This window comes from Hydra vulgaris, chromosome 03 (genome assembly GCF_038396675.1).
Source record: "Hydra vulgaris chromosome 03, alternate assembly HydraT2T_AEP".
In the NCBI taxonomy this organism is placed as follows: Eukaryota; Metazoa; Cnidaria; class Hydrozoa; order Anthoathecata; family Hydridae; genus Hydra; species Hydra vulgaris.
The window spans coordinates 40,368,903-40,392,500 of NC_088922.1; the positions used below are offsets into that span (position 1 = coordinate 40,368,903).

Genomic DNA, 23,598 nt, shown 5'->3' on the forward strand with positions numbered 1-23,598 from the left:
TAAAACTTGCCAGGGTTACCCCTATCCATAAAGAAGGCGACAGATCCAATATCAGTAACTATCGTCCTATCTCTGTTCTTTCTATATTTTCTAAAATTTTAGAAAGAGTTATCTTCAACAGAGTATACAATTATTTTAATTACAACAACTTATTTCATGACAATCAGTATGGTTTCAGAAAAGGAAGTTCAACAGAACATGCCATTATTCAATTTATACATAACATCTCTGAATCTTTTAAAAAATCTCAATATACACTAGGTGTTTTTATTGACCTATCAAAAACTTTTGATACGGTCGATCACCGAATTTTAATCAAAAAAATTAAACATTATGGTTTAAACAATAAAATTTTAAAATGGTTTAAAAGCTATTTAACAAATCGAAAACAACTTGTGTATAGTAATGATGGTCAGCAAAGTGAACCCCTGAGCATAACCTGTGGTGTTCCACAAGGTTCTATTCTCGGACCACTACTATTTTTAATCTATGTAAACGACTTAAACAATGCTTCCAAATCGAAAAGTATAATGTTCGCTGATGATACTAATCTTTTCTTATCCCATACTGATGTTTATGAACTCTTTTCAACTACAAACAAAGAACTCAATCTCATTTCTAATTGGTTCAAAGCTAATAAATTAACTTTAAATATAAACAAAACAAAATGGATTATCTTTCACTCCTGCACAAAAAAACGTTTTTTACCAAGTAATATGCCTCAAATTAATATTGATGAAACGATAATAAAAAGAGATAATGTTATAAAATTCTTAGGTGTTTATCTTGATGAGAATATTACTTGGAGAAAACATATTGATCATATAAGCACTAAAATTTCTAAAAACATTGGCATTTTATACAAAGCCCGAAATTATCTAAACAAAAAAAACCTAACCCAACTCTATTATTCATTTATACACAATTATATAAATTATGCAATCATCGCCTGGGGAAGTACGGATAAAAGTAAATTACAACATCTTTATCGCCGTCAGAAACATGCAATCCGCGTAGTTAATTATGCGGATCGCTTTTCACATTCAAAATATTTTTTTGATTATATGAAGGTTTTAAATGTTTATAAACTGAACGTATTTAATGTCTTATGTTTTACTTTTATATGGAAAAACGATTTATCTTTATTTGTTTTTAATGATCTTTTTTCTTTAAAACCAATAAATAAGTACACATTAAGAAATTTTAGTTTTTTAAGTGAACCTTTTTGTAGAACTAAGTTCAATCAATTTTGTATTTCATATCGTGCACCCCATTTTTGGAATAAAATAATATTACCTAACTTTGATCCTTCTATTACTCTTCCTGTTTTTAAAATTAAGTTAAAAAAATTAATTCTCTCTATGGACAACATTCTAAAATTCTACTAAAAATAAATGTAAAATGTATTTGTTAAATCTTCAGCTTATTATATATTAAAATGTGTTGTATATTTGCATAATGTAAATACGTTAAATCTTATGTGTGTGTGTATATGTATGTATGTATGTGTGTGTATGTATGTATGTATGTATGTATGTATGTATGTATGTATGTATGTATGTATGTATGTATGTATGTATGTATGTATGTATGTATGTATGTATGTATGTATATATGTATATATATATGTATGCATATATATATATATATATATATATGTATATATATATATATATATATGTATATGTGTGTGTGTGTGTGTATATGTATATATGTTTATGTGTGTGTATGTGTGTTTTGCATATATATATATATATATATATATATATATATATATATATATATATATATATATATATATATATATGTATATGTGTATATATATTTTATTTTATATATATATACGTTATAAATATTACTTTTTAAGGTTCCGATGATAAGATCTTTATGATCTTCTTTTGGAAACCTAGCTTTATATTGTTAGTACGCTGAATTGTATTATTTGCGTAATTGTATTACGACTTATGTTTATGTATTACGGCTTATGAATTATGTAACACGACTAACATTGTAAACTTAAATATATATTTTACTCAAACTTGTTTTTATATAATTAATATGAAACACCCTAATATTAAATGATATATAGATATTTCTAAGATACCGAACTTCGCCGTTTTTAGTGAAGCCAATTTAATATTACGTAATCCGCTAGAAACCATTATTGTATCGGGCAAAAAACTTTCAGCGATACTTGTCAAGTAAAAGAAGATTAGCAACTTTAAAGTCTAAATCAAAGTTAAAATTGAAGATAGTTCTAAGTTGAAATTGAAGAAAAACTAAAACAAACAGCTGTTTTTATAGCCACAAAATTTGAAAACATATATTTTTAAAAATATATTTGCATTTAGGACTTTAAACAAAAACATCATTGATATAAATATGCAAGTCGAAAATAAATGATATAAATATGCAATTAAAAAATAAATGAAGCTAGTTAGATAGAAAGATAAGTGAATATTATTTCAGAATTCTGATTAAATATACCCAGAAATATTCTACTAAAGACTTGATATTTCTGGGCATATTTAATCAGAATTCTGAAATAATATTCACTTATCTTTCTATCTAACTAGCTTCACTTATTTTCAACTTGCATATTTATTTTGTGGCAACAAAATTCGATACGTTTCCTTGAAAGTTTATTTGCAAACTTAAAATCTTTAAACTTAAACAAAGATTTTAAATAACTCCATTAAATATAATGCTCATAAAAAAACACAAGCCATTTAAACAGGTACGTGCTATGAAAATTTTAAAATGATTAAATTCTTGGTTGTTATATTACATTAGATGGAGCCTTAAATCAATTTCAAAAGTGAAAAAATCAAATTTTGAAATCAAAATTTCAAAAGCGAAAAAATTATCAAAATCGAATAATAAACACAAAAAGTTATGTTTTTAGTACCGGTTTTTCGATATATGGATTTGTTGTAGAAACTGTGGTCAAAAAAATGTTTTTATGAACTAAAAGTTTAATAACTTTGTCAAATCTTATTTAAATGCTTATAAATTAGTATTAAAAGATAGATGTAATAGTAACCTACAAATTTATATAGGTCATTAAAGACCGGACGTGCCAGGGGGCTAGAGGAGGCTACCAACCGCCATCTTCACCGCCTAAAAAATGAAATTTTTATTTTTAAAAGATAAATTTTTCAAAGAATTTAATAATTTTTATATCCAATAAGTTGCTATAATTTCCTTGCAAGCTTCCGCCAAATAGGAGTTTTTTTTGATTAGGGTGTTGTGGGGTATCACACACCTTATTATTAAAAACGATTCATTATTATAAATATTTCAATTTTTTTTTTAAAAATCAATCATCAAAAACAAAATAATTTACAACTTAACAACAAACATTAGCTGCGCACTCATCCATTCGGGACACGGGGTGTGTCCACAACCCCCTCCAACCTAAAACCTAAAAAAAAACATAAAGCAATTTATTTAAATGACATTAAAAAAGAATGCAATAACTTTAAAGGATATGTTGAATTACAAAACACATTACCACCTTACAAGACACAACAGAGTTTCACACGTAGAGCCGGGTGTGTTCAAATAATATTTGAAACAATTTGAGTCTTGGCTTTTAGTTAATGATTAATACATTACATTCCAATAATGAAACTAAATACAAATCATAGTTAACAATAGACACGACGTGAACGTAAGCCAGAGCCGTCTATCAAAAAAATTGCGAGTTCCACTATTCGTACATTTGTTTTGCAAGTTCCACTACTCGCTGTACATTTATTTTGCAAGTTCCACTACTTGCTGTACATTTATTTTGCGAGTTCCAGTACTCGCTGTACATTTATTTTGGATGTTTCTCTTGTTGAAAATTCCACATGGTCCAAATATGAAATTGATATGACCCAGATTAGAAATATATAACCTATTTATGCCTTACTTTGCTAGCGTACAACTAATATGTTCACATATTTAATTTGCGATTAATTTGAGTTACGAAAACATTAACTCACCTGATACAATATCAGCAACCAACAGTAATTTTTTCATGCAATAATCAACAGCTTTAGAATCAGTTTCACCTTTAGACCAGTATGATATAATGTAAATGAATCCTTTTTCTTCTTTCTGGAAAATTTTCTTTCCAGACAAGTTAGACATTTTATATATTCTAAATGTAATTGTTGCATGATGCAAACTTTAGACTTTACTTTAGTAAGTTAAAGTTAACAACTTAAGTTTACTTTTTTTTTTTTTTAAATAAACTGTAAAAGAAACTGAATTTATTATTGTCTTATTAAGATAAATTTCAAGTTATTTCTGTTTGCTAAAGATAGATTCTTAAGTTTGAAATCTTTTTAGTTCTTCAAAGGTTAAGTTAAGGTCCTTAAACATCTTTAACTTTAATAAAGTTAAAGGTCTTTCGTTTAAACACCTTTAACTTTAAGGACCTTAACTTAAAGGCCGACTGCTTCATACTGTATATATATATATATATATATATATATATATATATATATATATATATATATATATATATATATATATATATATATATATATATATATATATATATATATATATATATATACATATATATATATATATACATATATATATATATATATATATATATATATATATATATATATATATATATATATATATATATATATAAATATATATATATATATATATATATATATATATATATATATATATATATATATATATATATATATATATATATATATATATATATATATATATATATATATACAGTATCGGACAAAACGAGTGCAACCAAATAACGCAAATTTCGTTTCTTAATATAAAAGTGCTGCATTTTTTCAATTTAGAGAAATAGCTATGTAACTCTTTAGAGACAAAGTTCTTCAAGTTTTATTCATCACCAAGTTCATTATTTGTACACGAAAATTAATAAATTAATCAAAAGTATTAAAAAAAGTTGATTTCCTTCTGGACAAAACAAGTGCAACTCGACAAAATGTTGACCAAGCTGTATTTTGCTATCAATATTTCGTGGCGAATTCTTTGTTGTCGATCACAGCCTTGCATCTTCGAGGCATAGATTCGATCAGGTGATCAATGAAACTTTGTGGAATCGCTGCCCAGGCCTTTTGGATTTGTTCAAACAGTTGATCCTTATTACGAACACCTTCACGATTACTTCTGCGGTTGACGATCTCCCACAGGTTCTCGATAGGGTTGAGATCCGGAGATTGAGGCGGTTAATCCATCACTAATAGGTGGTTGTCTTGAAACCACTGCTTGACTACTTATGCAGTGTGTTTCGGATCGTTGTCTTGCTGAAAAACCCATTTTATTGGCATATTCCATTCAGCATGAGGTAACATAACATCTTTCAGGATATTTTTATAAATGAAACGGTCCATTATTTCATCGTTTCGATGTATTGGACCTAGACTGTTAGCGGAAAAAACACCCCCAGACCATTACATTGCTTCCACCATGCTTCACGGTCTTATGGCAGTAACGTAAATCTAGGCGTTTTCCGGCCGGTCGACGTACACGGCAAATGCCATCGCTCCCAATAATGTTGAACTTCGATTCATCACTAAACAGGACAGTTCGTCATTTCTGCACATTCCAGTCAATATGAGATGTAGCAAACAGGAGTCTTTTCTTTTGGTTTTTTAGTAAAATTAGCGGTTTCTTTGCAGGGCGTCGAGAAAACAATCCGGCTTCAACAGCACGTCGTCTGATTGTTCGGTCCGATTCAGGCAGCTCTAATTGCTTTTGTATCTCGACTTATGATATCCAGGGATCCTTCTTGACGGATCTGACGATCATAGAATCCTCTCTAGAAGTGGTGGAACGCGGTCTTCCACCTTTGTTATCTGCTGCCAACTTCCCCGTAGAACCATATTTGGAACATAGTCTTGATACGGTCCATTTTATCACGCGATATTTATCACAAATACTTTTTTATGACATTCCACTTACGTAATCGCCAATAATTTTCTTTCTTAGTTCCAATCCAAGACTGTCAGGAGCCATTTTTGCACTTAAAGTCATAAAAATGATAAAAATAAATAATCACGCTTCTCAAGACTTACCGTGTTACATTAACCTTGTGATGAAACAATAATGCTCTGTGGAACTCAAGGTCTTGGTTGGATGTGGACTGTATTGATTTAATGAAAAACTTGTTGTATTTCACTTCTTGTATTGATGTTCTACAATAAAACACTTTGATAAAACTCACTTCGATAAACTATCTTGATAATACTGACTGATTGACTTCCATATACTGACTGAATTACATGTCGATTTACATGTCTTTTATATAGTAAAATGAACCTGTGTGAACCTGTTCTGGAAGATTCTAGATGCTTCTTTTCGATGCTTCTGGAAGCTTCTGGATGCGTCTGGATGCTTCTGAATGTTTCTGGATACTTCTGGATGCTACTGGATGCTTCCAGATGCTTCTTCTGGAAACTTCTGGAGGCTTCTGCATGCTTCCGGAAACTTCTGGATACTTCCTTTAATTATTAAAAAACTTCCGTGACGTTGACGCGGACCAGACTTAAGAAAATGAAACAAGCCAAAAAAGTTGCACTTGTTTTGTCCGCTGCAAAATGGCACTTGTCAACAAAATTCTGCCTGTGTGTTGTCACCTGTCAGCTGATTGCTCATGTCATGGCATGCTATGACTCCAGACTTCTGAACTGTTTGCTGTGGTAGTATAGTTCGTTTTGTTTTTAAGACATGTAAAATTAGGAACACTTTTTAGCATTGTTCAATGTTGGTTGCAAATGTTTTGTCCAATACTGTATATATATATATATATATATATATATATATATATATATATATATATATATATATATATATATATATATATATATATATATATATATATATATATATATATATATATATATATATATATATATATATATATACAGTTCTGGCCAAAAAGATTCGACCACGCATTATTTATCTATGTATACAGTATGTACATTGAAGTGTAGGCGCTTTCCTCGGAATTTCACCATCTTGCTTTGCATGCGTGGTTGACTAGTTATCAGCCAATCAAAACAGTTGTACGATTGTTACATATACCATCGCATGCGTGGCTGAAAATTACTATTTGCATTTGACTATGGCGACAACATCATCAGGAAAACGTGCAACTTAAAATACAACTTTTGATGGAAGACAAGAAGTCTGAACGTGCGATTGCCGCACGTTTACAAATGCTTAAGACAACTGTCCACGACGTCATTCAGCACATCAAATCAACAAGCACCTGTGCTGCAGGAAGATCCAGTGGCAGACCGAGATGTACCACATCAAAAACTGACGCTATGATCCACCGTTCAGCCACGAAGGACTCACTAGCATTATCTTCACAAACTCTCAATGAACTGCTTCCTGATGTGAATGTGAGCTCTCGCACCATTCGACGACGTCTCGTGGACAATTTCAGTCTTCGATCCTATCGCACTGCATTAAAACCACGACTCAGAAAAATATTCGTGACCGCCTCAAATTTTGTAAAGCACATAAAAGTGGCAATGTGGTGACGTGTCATGTTCTCAGACGAATCGCAGGTGAAACAATTTGCTTCGCATAAAGTGAATGTTCGACGGCCACCAAACACACGCTACAATGTACATGAGACCTGGCTACATGAGACGCATTCCTGCCAGAGGTCAAGCGGGAATGCATCTCATGTAGCCAGGTAAAACTATCAAAGCTGCTAATTATTTGCAAATAATAAAGGAAAATGCTCCTATTTGGCTCAGAACTCGCAACTGTGACATTTTTATGCACGACGGCGCGCCATGTCATCAGGACAAGATCATCAAGACATGGTTTCAAGAGAATTCCATCAATGTTCTTGCTCCGTAGCCTGGCTCGTCACCGGATTTAAACCCGATTGGAAATTACTGGGTAAAATTGAAAGCAGATGTGGCAAAACCAAAATCGACGTCGGCGACAACTTTGAAGGCTATACTGGAGGTGTGGTCCCAAAAAATAACGCCTCATTACCGTGACTCTCTTGTTGCCTCTTTGACTCGAAAAATAGAAGCTGTACTCAAAGCCGGAGGAAGACATTCGAGGTACTAGAAACTCTTTTCTGATGTGAACTACTTGTTGGTTTCTTCGAAAGTGTGTCATTGACTTATGTGAATGTTATTTGTTGCGTTTAATTCAATCATATTATGATTAAATTGAAGTGGTATTACGTTTCTGTAGAAAAGCCTTAGTGGTCGGATCTTTTTGGCCAGCACCTTATATATATATATATATATATATATATATATATATATATATATATATATATATATATATATATATATATATATATATATATATATATATATATATATATATATATATATATATATATATATAATAACGTTATTATGCGTAATATGGTATGCATACTGCTAAAATTATGTCACAATGATTGTGTACATGACTGTACATACAATGGTTATGTAGTAAACACATTATAAACATATTTTATTAATTATTGGGGTAGTTTATATCAAAGAATATTACTCCATCTTCAACTTCTTTCCACCATACATTAATTCCTTCTTTTAAATAGTCAGCTGATTTTTATAAAAGTTTCAGATATTCATTGCTATTCTTTTCAATCCAAGTAAATGATATTTTTGTTCATTAAATAGACTATGTAATGGTTGGTAGAATTTGTGAAGTATTGAAGCACCATCACATAATTTTTTTCTTTCCTTTAAATATCTTTTTGCTTGGTTGCGAATTATTGCATTAAAAATAACATAATCTGAATGATGATTACAAGATGTTTTTGTAGACAGTTTCAAATTTTGAAACATTGCTTCTTCTTTTTCCACATTAGACGTATGACCTGCAAACAATCTATGCTGTAGTGGAGCATGGGATGTGATTGAGTGATAGTATGCACCAAAGAATTTTTGCTTGCTATTTTTTAATTCATCAAATATATTTTTAATATGGTTTGAAATATCATGCATTGGTTCATTATTTAAAATTTCGTAGTGTAAAAAATTTAGTTGTGTTAAAGAAAAACCTGGTTTTTTAAAAGGATGGACAGGCAGTCCTTGCACTCCATGCATTTTATTTGCCAATAGCTCCTTTAATTATTTGACAGATGTGTTTAATGGAAATTGAATCTTTCTTTCATAAAGCTCTTGTTCAATCTTTTTTTAGACATGAATATAACTTGGTTTTTCCTTGGTTTACTGCCAGCTGTGAGGTGTTACTTGCATTTATATGGTCTATACAATTTTGTAAGGAAGTGTATGGGAAGCTTAGTGATATAGATGTATTATTAGAAAGACCTGCATGCATGTTGCATGCCCAACAAAAGTAATTACCACCCTTCTGATGACTAGCTTCCAGTTGTGCTGCTGAATAGTCACCTTTGAATATTCGTGCAACATCTAAAATAGGTGTTCCCTTGAATTCTCAGGGATTGCTCAATTGCAAAATGTCATTAATCCTGTCATCGCTATACAAAAGTTGCTGGTCATTGGAAGGACATCAACCAAGTATGTATAAATAAGGTTTTTTGACCTCTGCTTGTACATTTTTTTCCTCTCCATACTTTTGTTTATATTCAAAGCTACTTAAAAATATGGTTGTATTATACTTAATTAAGCTAACAGTAACAAGAAAGTGAGTGTTAATTACACTCACTTTCTTGTGAATCTGATATACTGGAGCAATCATGCCAAAACATTAAACTTCATGTTCTTTCTTAAGTTTTAAGTATATTTATCAGCTCTTTTTTAGTTAGGGTGTCATATTCATCTGTATATTACTGAATATTATCAACAATTTGCTTTTAAGAAAGTGCTTCTAGTTCATTATTGTTTCGAACTTTCATAAAAATCGCATGGTCTTTGAAATGGAAATTTTTCTACCTTCAATATGAAGCTCTTTTTTTGTAATTGTTTGATTTTCAGATGATATAAATACTTTTTCATATCTTTTGGGGTACAATCTTTTCCACTGAATTATATGCTCCATCGTCTATTTTTTTTTTGAGTTGCAGCTTTATTTTTTTATTAGTTGGTTTGCATGGCAAAGATATATCTCTGAAATATGGCAGGTTTAACTTATAAATGAGTTAAAACATGAATGATTAATAAAATTTGAAAAGTTTAACCTATTAATGATAAGTGAAAGAAAGGTAATAAATACCTCCGTTTTTTTCTTCTATATTATTAATATTAGCGCCATCAAAGTATGTATAATCTGACATTTTTCTTTTTAAATGTAGTCTTTTTAGATCACAGTTCATAGATTCTAAAAGTTTTTTTAGTACTTGGCCTCCGGGTGTTATACCTAAAAATTATTTTGTCTAAAATTCTTGCTTTTTTATTGGTACTTATTACTGTTAAAATGGTAAAACTAATTTATTAACATAATACATTTATTATTAGTTTATTATTTTTGTAAATATACTATACATTTAAAACTATTACCTTTTTTGTTTGTTACAGATAATTTACGTGCTAGTTCAGAAAAGTTTATTTTAAAACCATTAGGGTAGGATGAAATTTCATCCAAAAACTCAACTTGTTTCCAAGAATATTTCTCAATAGACAGGGTTTCTTGCTTTTTTCTCTCCCTAAATTAGTGGTTGAAAAAAAAAAAAACTTTGTATTAGCCTCAATATATGAACCTTTCAATCCTTAATCCTTCTCTATAGTATGCTAGAAGATATATAACATAACTACATAAGAGATGGCTAGTACTTCTCTATAATTTGAACATATTTGTCATATGTATTGTTAAACGAGCCCTGTGAGTGTTTCCACATCACGTAGGTTCCTTCAAGATTTGAATAGAGTTTTAAAGTATGTGTGTATGAATATATATATATATATATATATATATATATATATATATATATATATATATATATATATATATTTATATATACAGTATCGGACAAAACGAGTGCAACCAAATAATGCTAATTTAGTTTCTTTATATAAAAGTGCTGCATTTTTTCAATTTAGAGAAATAGCTATGTAACTCTTTAGAGACAAAGTTCTTCAAGTTTTATTCATTACAAAGTTCATTATTTGTACACGAAAATTATTAGATTAATCAAAAGTATTAAAAAAACTTGATTTCCTTCTGGACAAAACAAGTGCAACTCGACAAAATGTTGACCAAGCTGTATTTCGCTATCAATGTTTCGTGGCGAATCCTTTGTGTCGATCACAGCCTTGTATCTTCGAGGCATAGATTCAATCAGGCGATCAATGAAACTTTGTGGAATCGCTGCCCAGGCCTTGGGTTGAGATCCGGAGATTGAGGCGGTTAATCCATCACTGATAGGTGGTTGTCTTGAAACCACTGCTTGACTACTTTTGCAGTGTGTTTCGGATTGTTGTCTTGCTGAAAAACCCATTTTATTGGCATATTCCATTCAGCATGAGGTAACATAACATCTTTCAGGATATTTTTATACATGAAACGGTCCGTTATTTCTTCGTTTCGATGTATTGGACCTAGACCGTTAGCGGAAAAAACACCCCCAGACCATTGCTTCCACCAAGCTTCACGGTCTTATGGCAGTAACGTAAATCTAGGCGTTTTCCGGCCGGTCGACGTACACGGCAAATGCCATCGCTCCCAATAATGTTGAACTTCGATTCATCACTAAACAGGACAGTTCGTCATTTCTGCACATTCCAGTCAATATGAGATGTAGCAAACAGGAGTCTTTTCTTTTGGTTTTTTAGTAAAATTAGCGGTTTCTTTGCAGGGCGTCGAGAAAACAATCCGGCTTCAACAGCACGTCGTCTGATTGTTCGGTCCGATTCAGGCAGCTCTAATTGCTTTTGTATCTCGACTTATGATATCCAGGGATCCTTCTTGACGGATCTGACGATCATAGAATCCTCTCTAGAAGTGGTGGAACGCGGTCTTCCACCTTTGTTATCTGCTGCCAACTTCCCCGTAGAACCATATTTGGAACATAGTCTTGATACGGTCCATTTTATCACGCGATATTTATCACAAATACTTTTTTATGACATTCCACTTACGTAATCGCCAATAATTTTCTTTCTTAGTTCCAATCCAAGACTGTCAGGAGCCATTTTTGCACTTAAAGTCATAAAAATGATAAAAATAAATAATCACGCTTCTCAAGACTTACCGTGTTACATTAACCTTGTGATGAAACAATAATGCTCTGTGGAACTCAAGGTCTTGGTTGGATGTGGACTGTATTGATTTAATGAAAAACTTGTTGTATTTCACTTCTTGTATTGATGTTCTACAATAAAACACTTTGATAAAACTCACTTCGATAAACTATCTTGATAATACTGACTGATTGACTTCCATATACTGACTGAATTACATGTCGATTTACATGTCTTTTATATAGTAAAATGAACTAATGACTTATATCAGCCCTAAATTTAACACAATGACGCATTGTAATTATAAATACTAACCTAACTCAAATCTGTTTTGAAGTTATACTATTCTTATTTTAACCAACTCATTTGTTTGTTCATGACTTACATTTTTTAAAGCTGATAGTTCTAATATTCTTCTTTTTTCGCACTTTTTTGTGTATGAAAACTATGGGTTAGGCGGAGCTTATCTCTATTGCTTAATGATACAGGAACACCAAATGCCCTATAAAAAGTTAATTTTTTATTATACTTTGTGTTATATACATATATTATATATATGTATGTAACATAAAGTGAGAGAGTACACTCTCTCTCTTTCTAGCGCAGCAAGCACACACACACTTGTGTAGTATATACAAACAATATTTAGTATATATAGATCTAACTACTCAGGTGTTTATGAATACATCTGAGCTTTCGTAATGAACAGTAGCAGTTTTTTTGCCATGCGCCATGGAAGCTGCCACAATACCTCTCTAGTTATAAAACGAGCTACTTTCATCATTTACCATTGTCGATATTGTTTTCGGAACTATGTTAGCAGATCAATCAGAATCTGCTGAGCTTTCGTATATAATTACCTATCTGTTGAGGTTTCTTTCCATTGATTTTCAATATCATTTTTTATCTTATTTGCATCATATCTGTGTTTCTTTTTTTATTTTGTGGATTAGGTATATTGATCTTCATTGCCTTTGTGAATATGGTGGAAAAAATTTTTTAATTAAAATCCTGATTCAGTTTGTTCAGTGCTTTTTGAGTTGCGATTGAAAATTTTTCTGCTTTGTCTTTGAACCTTTTACATTTGACATAAAATTTTCTAACAATACTTTTAATCTTTTGTTAGGTATGCATCCTTGACAGTTAAAAAGGCTATGAAGCATTTTTGAGCTTCTTAAATTATTAAATCTTTTTTTAGAAAAGGTACCTGGTACTCCCTAAGTTTTTTAAATGGTTAACAATAACCGGGCCTTTTTTTTTAATTTGTTCACAATCAAAGTGAAATATAGGATTTTTTTCAATATAAATTTTGTATTGATGATTTAGCACTCTTGATCTAAAAACTTTATTTTTATTTACTAAATATTTGATTTTATGTTTTTCAATTAAAGCTATATATAATGCAGCTTTAGAGAAACCGCAAGTTCAAGGATCAGCAATAGACAGCTTTGACATAACAAAAGATTGAGTTGATTTTATTATTTTTATTAAAAAAAAAAAAAAAATTATTTGGGCAAAAAAAAATATGCAGTAAAACAACCTTTTTATAAAAACGCAAAGTAGGTCAATTATAAAAGTAATGGAGACACTAAATTAAAAAAATATCATAAATTGTTAGGTTGGTATGTTAAAAGCGTAGGTACTTTTAGGGAGGTAAAGGGTACTCAAAAAAGCGTAAGGCAAAATGCGTGGGACGGGGTGGAGGATTTGGCAAAAAAAAGCGTACGTACTTTATGGACGACCCACTTACTTTTATTTTTTCATAAAAAAAAATTTTTTTAAGGAAAATTTACCCATTCCGGTTAATAATTTACCGGTAAATTTACCACTAAATTTTACCGGAAAATTTACATCACTAGGCATTAATAGCTTTTAAAATGAATAATTTATTGATAATATTAAAACCTCTTAAAAAGAATAATAATTCTAATTTCCGAAATAACAAAAGTATATAAAAACTAATTTAACAAATGAGACAAATAAAAATTATACATATACAACTTTTCAATAGAAAAATTTGTATCATATTACAAATATATACTCTTTTATATTAAAATTTTTTATAATTGTGCGTAGAAGTAAAAGCAAGAAAAAGTTCGATCTAACATTGTAGAATTTCAGAGTTTGTTAAGCCGAGCAACCCTTTTTTCTTTTCTGAAAAAGAAAAACAAATTTTAGGTTCTCATATTAAAAATGAACGTTTTATGGTTTTAACTTAAGTTTAAGAAATATCCCTTAAAGGTAAAAATTTTTCAAAAGGCGCAAAAAAACACAAATCTGCACCCTACATCACCAAATTTTCTGAAATTTGGCACAAATGTTTAGAGACATAACTAAGGAAAGACTGTAAATTTTTTTTAATAAAATTTTTATCCGTTTAGGATTTACAGCAACTTCAAGTTTGTTTGATTCTGACTAAAAAATGAAGGAGGGGGAAGGGGGGGGGGGGTTAAAGTGCCAAAAATGTTTCCTTTTACTATTACCCTTATACGGTGCTTTTAGTAATGCTGAGATTCTGAAACTTGGTACTAGAAGAGCTTAAAACCTGCTAAGTTTGAAAACTTCAGTTTTGTATCTCTCGAAGCAAGGCAATGTAGTTTATTCTAGGATTCATAAAATGTACCTAGTAACGTCGTTTTTGGCTAAATAGTAGCAAAGTCCTGTTTTTGTAGTCGGTACTTTAACTTTGCAAATGGTGTGGACATCTGGAATCCAGCATTGGCTATCTATTGATAACCATTTCAACGACCGTGCAGGACCATTTGGACACATAAATTTGACCAGCACATCTTTTTCTTCTAGATTATTGTCTTCAATGACTCCTATCCACCACTTTTGCTCGTAGGAAACACAGGCATTATCACGTGGTACTAAGTTTACAGTTGTTAAAGGGATGTTTCCAAAGTTATGAATGAAAGCAAAATCTTCATCAACACTGCATAGTTTTGCACCTATCTAGAAAAAAAAGCAACATTTGCATTTATTCTGTTTTACTTATTTCGTTAAACATGCTTTATTAAAGGCAATAAAAGAAAAATTGTAAGTTCAAAATAAAACAAAAATATTTTTGACGATGATTCCTCACAAATAAAAAATCTATTCGAGTTGATCAATAAAAATTATGCATGTTTTTTAAAGATAATAAAAGGTATATTAAATATATTTTTAATTTTTTGATGGCCAATGGCACAAACTGATGGTAACAACGAGTTCCAGGTATGGTTTTTGCAGTATCCAATCGTTCCTTATAAGTGTTTCTCACGAAAGTTAAATTTTCTGACGATATATAAATGAAATGTACACCTTCAATATTTTGATTGCAATATTTTTACATTGCTTGTGGAGATAAAATATGATTACCTATATCTCTTTGCAAGCTTGCTAGAGTTGCTAAACGTTTGACTGTACCGCTTATGCTATCACAAGGTTGCTTACCGTGACTAGTTGCAAAAAAGTTCCATTTAGCAGAATAACCAAAATCTTCAAGATGAAAACAAAGATTCAAAATATTTTTACAATTCTTACATGCACACCCATCTGAAAAGTATTCAATATTTTTTATTTGAGGTAGATGTTTGTTTAAATATCATTGCTGACAACATCAATAATTTTATACACCATGTTCACACCATGCATCATATCATCTGAAACAATACAATAAGATTGAGAAAACCTTCTTTTTTGAAATAAATAATCACAAAATGAAGCGTACAATGTAAATTTGTCCAATGAAAGCTTTGTACTTCATCCTGAACTACAAATTTATAGTTTTCTGAAAAATCAACCAGAAATAATGCTGTTAACTCATTCATATCTTCATTTCTTGATCTCAGGTATGATGCTTGACTCTTAAGTAAATTCGAGTGTGGTGTGAGTTTTGTCAGTTTTTTATATACTTGTTCAATGTATTCAGACATTGGCTCTTTATTATGTGTTAAGTTTGACCTATCTGTTGTTGTTCACTGATCAAATTTTACTTCATTGTCATCTTCAAACTCTCCAATTAAATTATAAAGTTTTTCAACCAATGCATTCGTAGTTGCTAGACATCTTTCACATTTACTCATCATACAGTCGTTATTAGTCATGTCATATACAATATAAGGTAACAGTTCTTTATATGTCACATAGAGAGGATGTAAAAGCAGTTTTAAATTCTAATAAATAGCACAGATGCATACTGAATGTGTTCCAGAAGCACCAGCAGCAATACACTATTTTGGTCGCAATGCGCAAAACCTTGAAAACCCTATTTTTATTTCTGGGTTTATGCTTTTGACAGCAACAAACAACTCCTTTAAATTACATAAGAGCAAACGTTTTTGCATGTGAACATTTTTCTTTATGCTTACATAGTACTTTTTACCAGGCATTATACGGCTATATTCATCATATTCATAAAAAGACTTGACCAGTTGAACTGTTACATCAGGAAGAACTTTTCCTAATTTAGGATTAGGCATGGCTAAAATACCTTTTTCTAATGCTAATTTACGTGCATTTTGAGCTACATAGTTTGTTACATGTAATGCTTCAGAATTTTTTTTACATGTTGCTGTAGACTCAATTTTATTGCAATTTTATTAGTTAACAATACCATCATGCTATCAAACAAGTTTGCTTTTTCCACATACTCATTACCGAAACTTGGCTGTTCTTCAAAACTTTCTTCTGGTATATTAAGGGAATTGGCTAGTTTTTTCTCAATGGAGGTTGTTAATGCTGTCAATTTTCGTTTACTTTCTCTGATTTTACCTGACTTATGCAATCCTTTGACCTTAATAGGAGATACTCCAGCAGCTATAAAGTGTGTATTTACACCCTCTTTTTTATTTTGCACGGATGTTTGACTAACAATATCAAAATTTTCATCATTATTTCACCCATACTTTTTGATAAATGTTTCATAACTTTACTTCGACAGGTTGGATACAACTTTTTTCCAGGTATAAGATTTAAACCTACGGTTTCTGCTTCTAATACAGTATGCATTGTAATCACACGTAGAGATGCTGAAAAGAAAATGTAATTATATTACTCAAATGCTATAACATTAATTATACTATTATTATAAAACAATGAACATATCCTATTACAAAAAACTTATAAACAACTTATTAAGAATGGTATTACCCATTAAAATGAAAACACAGTGGGTTGCATAAATATAGAGTCACTACTTTGTTTTTGTGAAATTTTTGTTTTTTTCACAATTATCTTTGAAACCAACTAGTTAATACGATTAAAAGTGTATTAAATGTCTTAATTAATTGATTCTCTATTGAATGGCATATAATTGGAACTCGTAAGGTTAACCAGTCTTGAGTAATTATTAATTTAAAAAGAACATACCTGTATTTCTAATGTAGCGAAAATAGAGTCAACTAAAATTTAATGACTTAAGTTGAAATATCTCAACGAAATGTTATCTGAGCGATCTAAAATTTGGTTGTTGATTTCTTTCAAACTATAGAAACGTTCTTCCGAAAATAAAATAAAATTATCATTTTTATATCTTGATTTATTCGCATTGGCAATTATTCAGTAAAGTAAAAAGACAAAAATGGGCAGAAAAGCTGTTTCAAACAAGGTGCGATGGCAAATCGGAAGTCTGATAAAAGATAAAACAAAAAGCCAAAGAGAAATAGCTCAAATGTTTCGCTTAAATGTGCACAAACAACGTTGAAAAACCACAAGCTACATAATGATGTCAAAGATTTACCAAGGCTTGGTAGACCTTTAAAGCTAACTTTAAGCGACCAAAGTTATCTCTATCGAAAAGTTAGACAAGAGTTGTAAATTTCTTACCGCGAACTTGCTGAAGAGTTCACAAAAACGCCTGGTAACGTTAGTGTTAGTAGATGGACTGTACCAAGATGCCTAAATAAGAAAGGCTTAGATTGCTATGTTGCTGCTCAAAAACCACTTTTGCATGTCTCAGATCGCCTAAAAAGATTAAAGTGATGTAGAGAAAGACTTCACTAGTCTGTAGAAAACTGGGCCAAAGTCATTTTTAGTGACGAATCCAATTTTGAGGCAATAAATCGCAAGTCAAGATTAATAATCAAGAGGCTGGCTGGTGAAAAGTTCAAAGAGTGTTTTTGTGTACCAAGGATACAAGGCGGAGGAGGATCAGATGGAATATGGGGATGCTTCTCCCTTAAAGGTACAGGGTCATACAACATTTATAATGGCAGAATTAATCAGTACAACTACAAAGAGACCCTCGAAAGTAAACTTTTGCCAACAGCCAGAGCTTTTTACGGAAGATGACAACAATGGATTTTTCAGCACGATGACACAACGGCTCACACTGCAATCTCAGTTAAAGAGTGGCTTGATCGGAAAAAGTCAGTCATTCTTTGGCCAGCTTATTCTCCAGATCTCAATCCCATCAAGAACATTTGGGCTTGGATAGACAAGAGATTGGTCAAAGAGAGCACAGCCAGTGTTGCACAATTACAGCAGGCATTAGAAAAGAATTTCCCAGAGGATTATGCATTTGACTAGTTGAATCTATGCCTAGACACGTTCGTGCATGCGTGCAACCTAGAAAGTTTGTGGTGTGCATACAAAATACTAAACTGCACCCTGACTCTATATTTTTGTTCTGCTTTTTTTTTTTTTTTTTTTTAACAGTTGTATAAATTTCTCATAAAATCTTAAATTTTTTTTTTTATAAAACCACTGTTAATAAAATTTAAAACAATTTAAATTATTAACTTTTTTGTTTGCTTTAAATTAAAAAAAAAACATTAAAAAAAAAATATTAAAAATCAACTGACTCTATATTTATGCAACCCACTGTATATGAACTTTTACCTCTACACACTTTTTTGTGAGTCAGAAATGGATTACAGCAACTTTTCTGATTACTCTCAAACCACACTATTAACATATCATGATGATGTGTGTATATACTAGCAATTTGTTCTTCTTTCAGGTTTGTTCGTTTTACAAGTAATTTATGATCATTCCTGTCAATATCTTCAATCAGATTTCTTACTTGGGTATATGATTGTTTATAACAAGCTCCATAATTATTTACAAACGAACAATTGGTTTTGTTATCCATATAAAACTATAATGAGGAATTATAATCTAAACACTTAAATAGAAGAAATCTTAAATACAATATTCCTTATGAGCAAAGTACACCTGAACACTAACAATATGTTTAAAATAAAAATAAAGTTATATTTATAACATATTGCTTGAATAAATATCTCTTAGTTTTAATAGACATTTTAAATGCCTAGTTATCTACTAATTATTGTCAATTCTCTACTAATCATCTACCAAAAATTAGGGTGAAAGTAGATTATAACTAAATCTAATTATACCTAGTTATATAATTTAACAAGGTAATATTTATTGGATATTATTATGTACACTTGTCATTTTATTACTTATTTTATTGATGAGAAAATCACTATTTTATTGATGAGATAATCACTATTTTATTACAATAAAACAACCAATAAAAAAAAAAGATTACATATTGTTTAATTTAAAGCTATTATGTAATGAAAATAACAATGTTAATGACATAACTATTATGTAATGAAAATAACAAATTTATAAGTTTACAAAATACTTAACAATATTTTGTGACAACTTTGTAAAAATTTAAATCACATAACATACACACTGTTTTTTTTAAATTAACTGACTCAAAATTAGATCAAAAATAAATATAATTGTATTTAGTTCATTATCAAAATGAATTTAGTAACCTATTTCTTTCAAAATTTCTTTTCTTAAAAATTGAAAAACTAAAACATCAATAACTCCTCAGCAAAACATAAGGTCAAAACAAAATTGGTTCATAAAGTAGATATACGTCTAATCTTTAAGAAAATTAAAACCAAAAGTTTTTTTCTATCAGTCAGACTTTTTCTAGAGCTAAAGTTGTCAGTGCTCTTTTTTATTGTCATTAACTAGTGCGTTTTGTAGATTTTAAAATAAACTATATTTTGTTGTTTTGAGAGACACAAATCTATAATTTTCAGATTAAACAGGTTTTTAACTCCTTCGGTACCAAATTTTTAGCTTTGCAAAATTACTACAAGCAACATATAAGGGTAATAGTAAACGGACACATTTCTGGCAGCCCCCATTTTTCAGTCAAAATCTAACAAACTTTATTGCTGTAATTTTTTAAGGGATAAAATTTTTAGTCTTTCCTAACTTACATTTTTACACATTTGTGCCAAATTTCAGCAAACTTGGTGATGTAGGGTGCAACCCCTTGTTTTTTGAAAATTTTTTACTCTTAAACAAAAAACAAACAAGAAAAAAAACAAGTAAAATATAAGTAAAATCTATAATAACACAACTATGAAACAATATGAAATAAATAATTAAGTCATAAAAAAATAAAAGATTATCTTGTAACGCAAGTAAAAAAATCTTAAATAGAAAAATTAACAGATTGCAATAAAAACTTACAGAAGTATAAGCTATTTACGGAAAAAATAACTATGGAAAAAAAGCTCAAAATGTTGATTTTTACAAACCTTGAAGCCTCAATTGTTTTTTGATCAATAAAAGTATTATGTACTTTAAAAAAATTTTATAAGTTAAAAACGCATTTTCTGGACCACTTTTTCCATAAAAAAGCAAGAAAATAACTTTTACTTTAGGATGTAATGTAAGGAGACTTTCGATATAATAATTTCATAATATAAAAATTGTAATTTGCTTTAGCAACGGAAAAAACCCAGCTAACTGAAAATTTTTTCTGCTGTAAAAAGCTTGATGTCTACCAATAGAAACTCATGTAAACGTGTGTTGCTACTTTCACTCTGGAAGTAACTCAATCTAATACACTCAGAATTTGCAAATAACACAGTGCAACAAAATTTTATAAAAGTTGCAGTTAAGTGCATTTTTCATCAGTTCTATATGAAATTGGAAGTGCTGAACATGAATTCGAAGTTCATTTCTGTGAAGTGTCAACCTTTTTGGAGGTAAAAATCAAAAAACACTCTTTCCAATAATGATTAACATTATAATAGTATTAAGTAAGGCATATAACAACAGCGCTGTGGTAACTACTTCCTGGAAACTTGGAAACTTCTTCCTGGTTTTGACCCCGGACTCCTTATGCTATAATGGCGGCAAAGACTCTAGGATTCCATCCAATCAAATTAATTCAACTATTTGATCGGTAATCAAATATTTGGAGCTTTTTAATACATTTCTCTTCCAAAAACAAGATAGGAAGTATTGGAGTAATTCAAATATAAAAAAAAAAAAAATAATTGGTGAGTCAGATAACATTTATTATTTATTTATACCTGTCAGGATGAAATGCTACCCTACCTTTTTAAAACCTTGCTGAAAATCCACTTACAGTTTAATCAGTATCTGACTATTCGGTTGACAATTATGCAGTATTCGGAAACTAGGGTCAAGTTTGGCAATTGGTTCAAAACATTGATATAAAAATAGGTTTTCCATAGTTAAATCAATAGAGATTTTTTTTTGGTAATTTTCCAGATATATTAAAGCTTTCATGCAAATTTTTAGCTTTATAGTATTTTTTTCCCCAGTTTTGTTACATTTTCTACAATATATTTGTTTACTACTTTGTAATCTTTTTTAAAAACAAACCTTTTGTAACCTTTGCTAAATCAATAACAAATCTGTGGTAACAAAAAACAGTAGCAATATTGAATGAAATAAAATATTATTTACAATACCAGTATATTTTATACTTTAAAAGAGATTTTACCATCATTTTAAACAACTTAATGAATAGATTGAAAAAGACTTTAGGCAGTAAATTATTAGGACTTACAGCATCAACATCTAATGCCCCATTATGTGGTTTATTTACTATAAGACTTTCTTTATCATTTGATAAGTATGCTTTCTTTGTTTGCTTGCGTTTTGATGTCTTATTTAAAACACCATTCTAAATTATAATTTATACATATTTAATATAGAACAAAAAATGATATTGTTTTAATTTAAAATAAATAACATGAAAATGTAGACAGTTATACTATTTAAAGAATTAAACATACCTGTCTGAAATCAATAATGTTTAGAATAACAGACAACAAGACACATGCCAAAGCATTTGCAAATAGAAATAACATAACAAATTTCCACTTGTGGGGATTTTTTCTTGAAAGTAAAACTATTTAACAATTAATATGATATTTATTAATAACATTCTTTAATATTTTATAATTTTAATTAATAATTATAACACAATAATTAGAAAAATTAATAAAAAGTAAAACAATAACAATAAAAAAGAAATTTTTTAAAAAATTTGCAGTAATTTTTATTTAAAAAAAAAACTTATTTTTATATTAGATAAAATATTTTAGGCATGTTTTATCTATCTTAAGATAGACAAAACATACCTAGCAAAAATATACTAAAATTTACTTATAGCTATCAAGAATGCTTCCAACCACTAAATTACAAGAACCGATTCCAATCATTTGCATTGAAGTCATCAGACCCATTGCTGTACCAAGAAAAATAGGGTTGACAACTAATGGAACTGAGGGCCACATGCTAGTCTAAAAAAGGTTACACTTAATACAAGAATTAAAAAAAAATTATTATTTTTTGAAACATAATATAACCTTACCGCAGCAGCTGAGTACGTTGCACCAAGCAACAGAGTTCCAATCAATGGATGCCAATCAGTAAATGCAAGTATAGAAAAAACAGGTATAGTAAACACTGCACATGCAGACGCCATTATGCCACGGTAACCGATGTAATCCTGAAAGCAAGAAGTCCTAAGAAATCATTTTTTTAATAAGAAAATAATTTAGTAAATGGTAAACTCCAAACTTTACCACTGTTATTCCTAGCAACGGCGTAAGGATTAATGAGATGTCATAAACTGAACCAGCCATAACTGCTGACCTCTGATCTATGTACCCATATTTCTCATGAATGAACTTACTACAAATAAATTAGAAAAACCTTAAATGCAAAGTAAAAAAAGTAATTGCTTCAAAACTTATATTGTTTAAAAGTGAAAATGTAGAAAACAAATTTGTTAAAAAATCTGGATTTGTATATATTTATAAATACAAGTTCACATTTTTATATTTTTGAAAATATATCGTTGTGTGTCTTGTGTGTATTTTAGGGCGGCTCTTGAAACAACATATTTGAGAAATATTTCTCCTTATCCTAATTATATACTATAATAAACTAATACCAAGTTTCAAAAATTTCCTTGAACTATAACTATTACAACTTATAGGGGTAGCAAACAACTCTTAAACAACAGACAAATCATCAATATTATCATGAAAAACTTTTTTTGCTGAAGTTAAAATATGTTTTAACAGCAGAATTTGCATATCGTTAAATAAAGAAGTTATAGTTGTAACAATGTATATCAGGCATAATTTATGCGGTATAAGTTCAAATTAAAAATGATTTAATTCTTATATTTAAAAGCTAA

General features: G+C 29.8%; 1 protein-coding gene across 3 annotated transcripts in view; it reads right to left on the reverse strand.

The window, feature by feature from the left end:
- Nucleotides 1-14,111: 14,111 nt before the first annotated feature.
- Nucleotides 14,112-23,598, reverse strand: part of LOC136078153 (major facilitator superfamily domain-containing protein 1-like) — a 24,060-nt gene continuing 14,573 nt past the window's right edge. For 2 of the 3 annotated variants that reach the window (XM_065793215.1, XM_065793217.1), the window contains 6 exons: nucleotides 22,979-23,087; nucleotides 22,765-22,902; nucleotides 22,557-22,693; nucleotides 22,184-22,286; nucleotides 21,955-22,071; nucleotides 14,112-14,303 (listed from right to left, as the gene is read on the reverse strand). In XM_065793215.1, the coding sequence (XP_065649287.1) occupies nucleotides 14,277-14,303; nucleotides 21,955-22,071; nucleotides 22,184-22,286; nucleotides 22,557-22,693; nucleotides 22,765-22,902; nucleotides 22,979-23,087 (631 nt within the window). In that variant the 3' untranslated portion in view covers nucleotides 14,112-14,276. Of the gene's footprint in view, nucleotides 14,304-21,949; nucleotides 22,072-22,183; nucleotides 22,300-22,556; nucleotides 22,694-22,764; nucleotides 22,903-22,978; nucleotides 23,088-23,598 lie in introns of those variants that run through there. The other variant, XM_065793216.1, reaches the window with a different exon arrangement.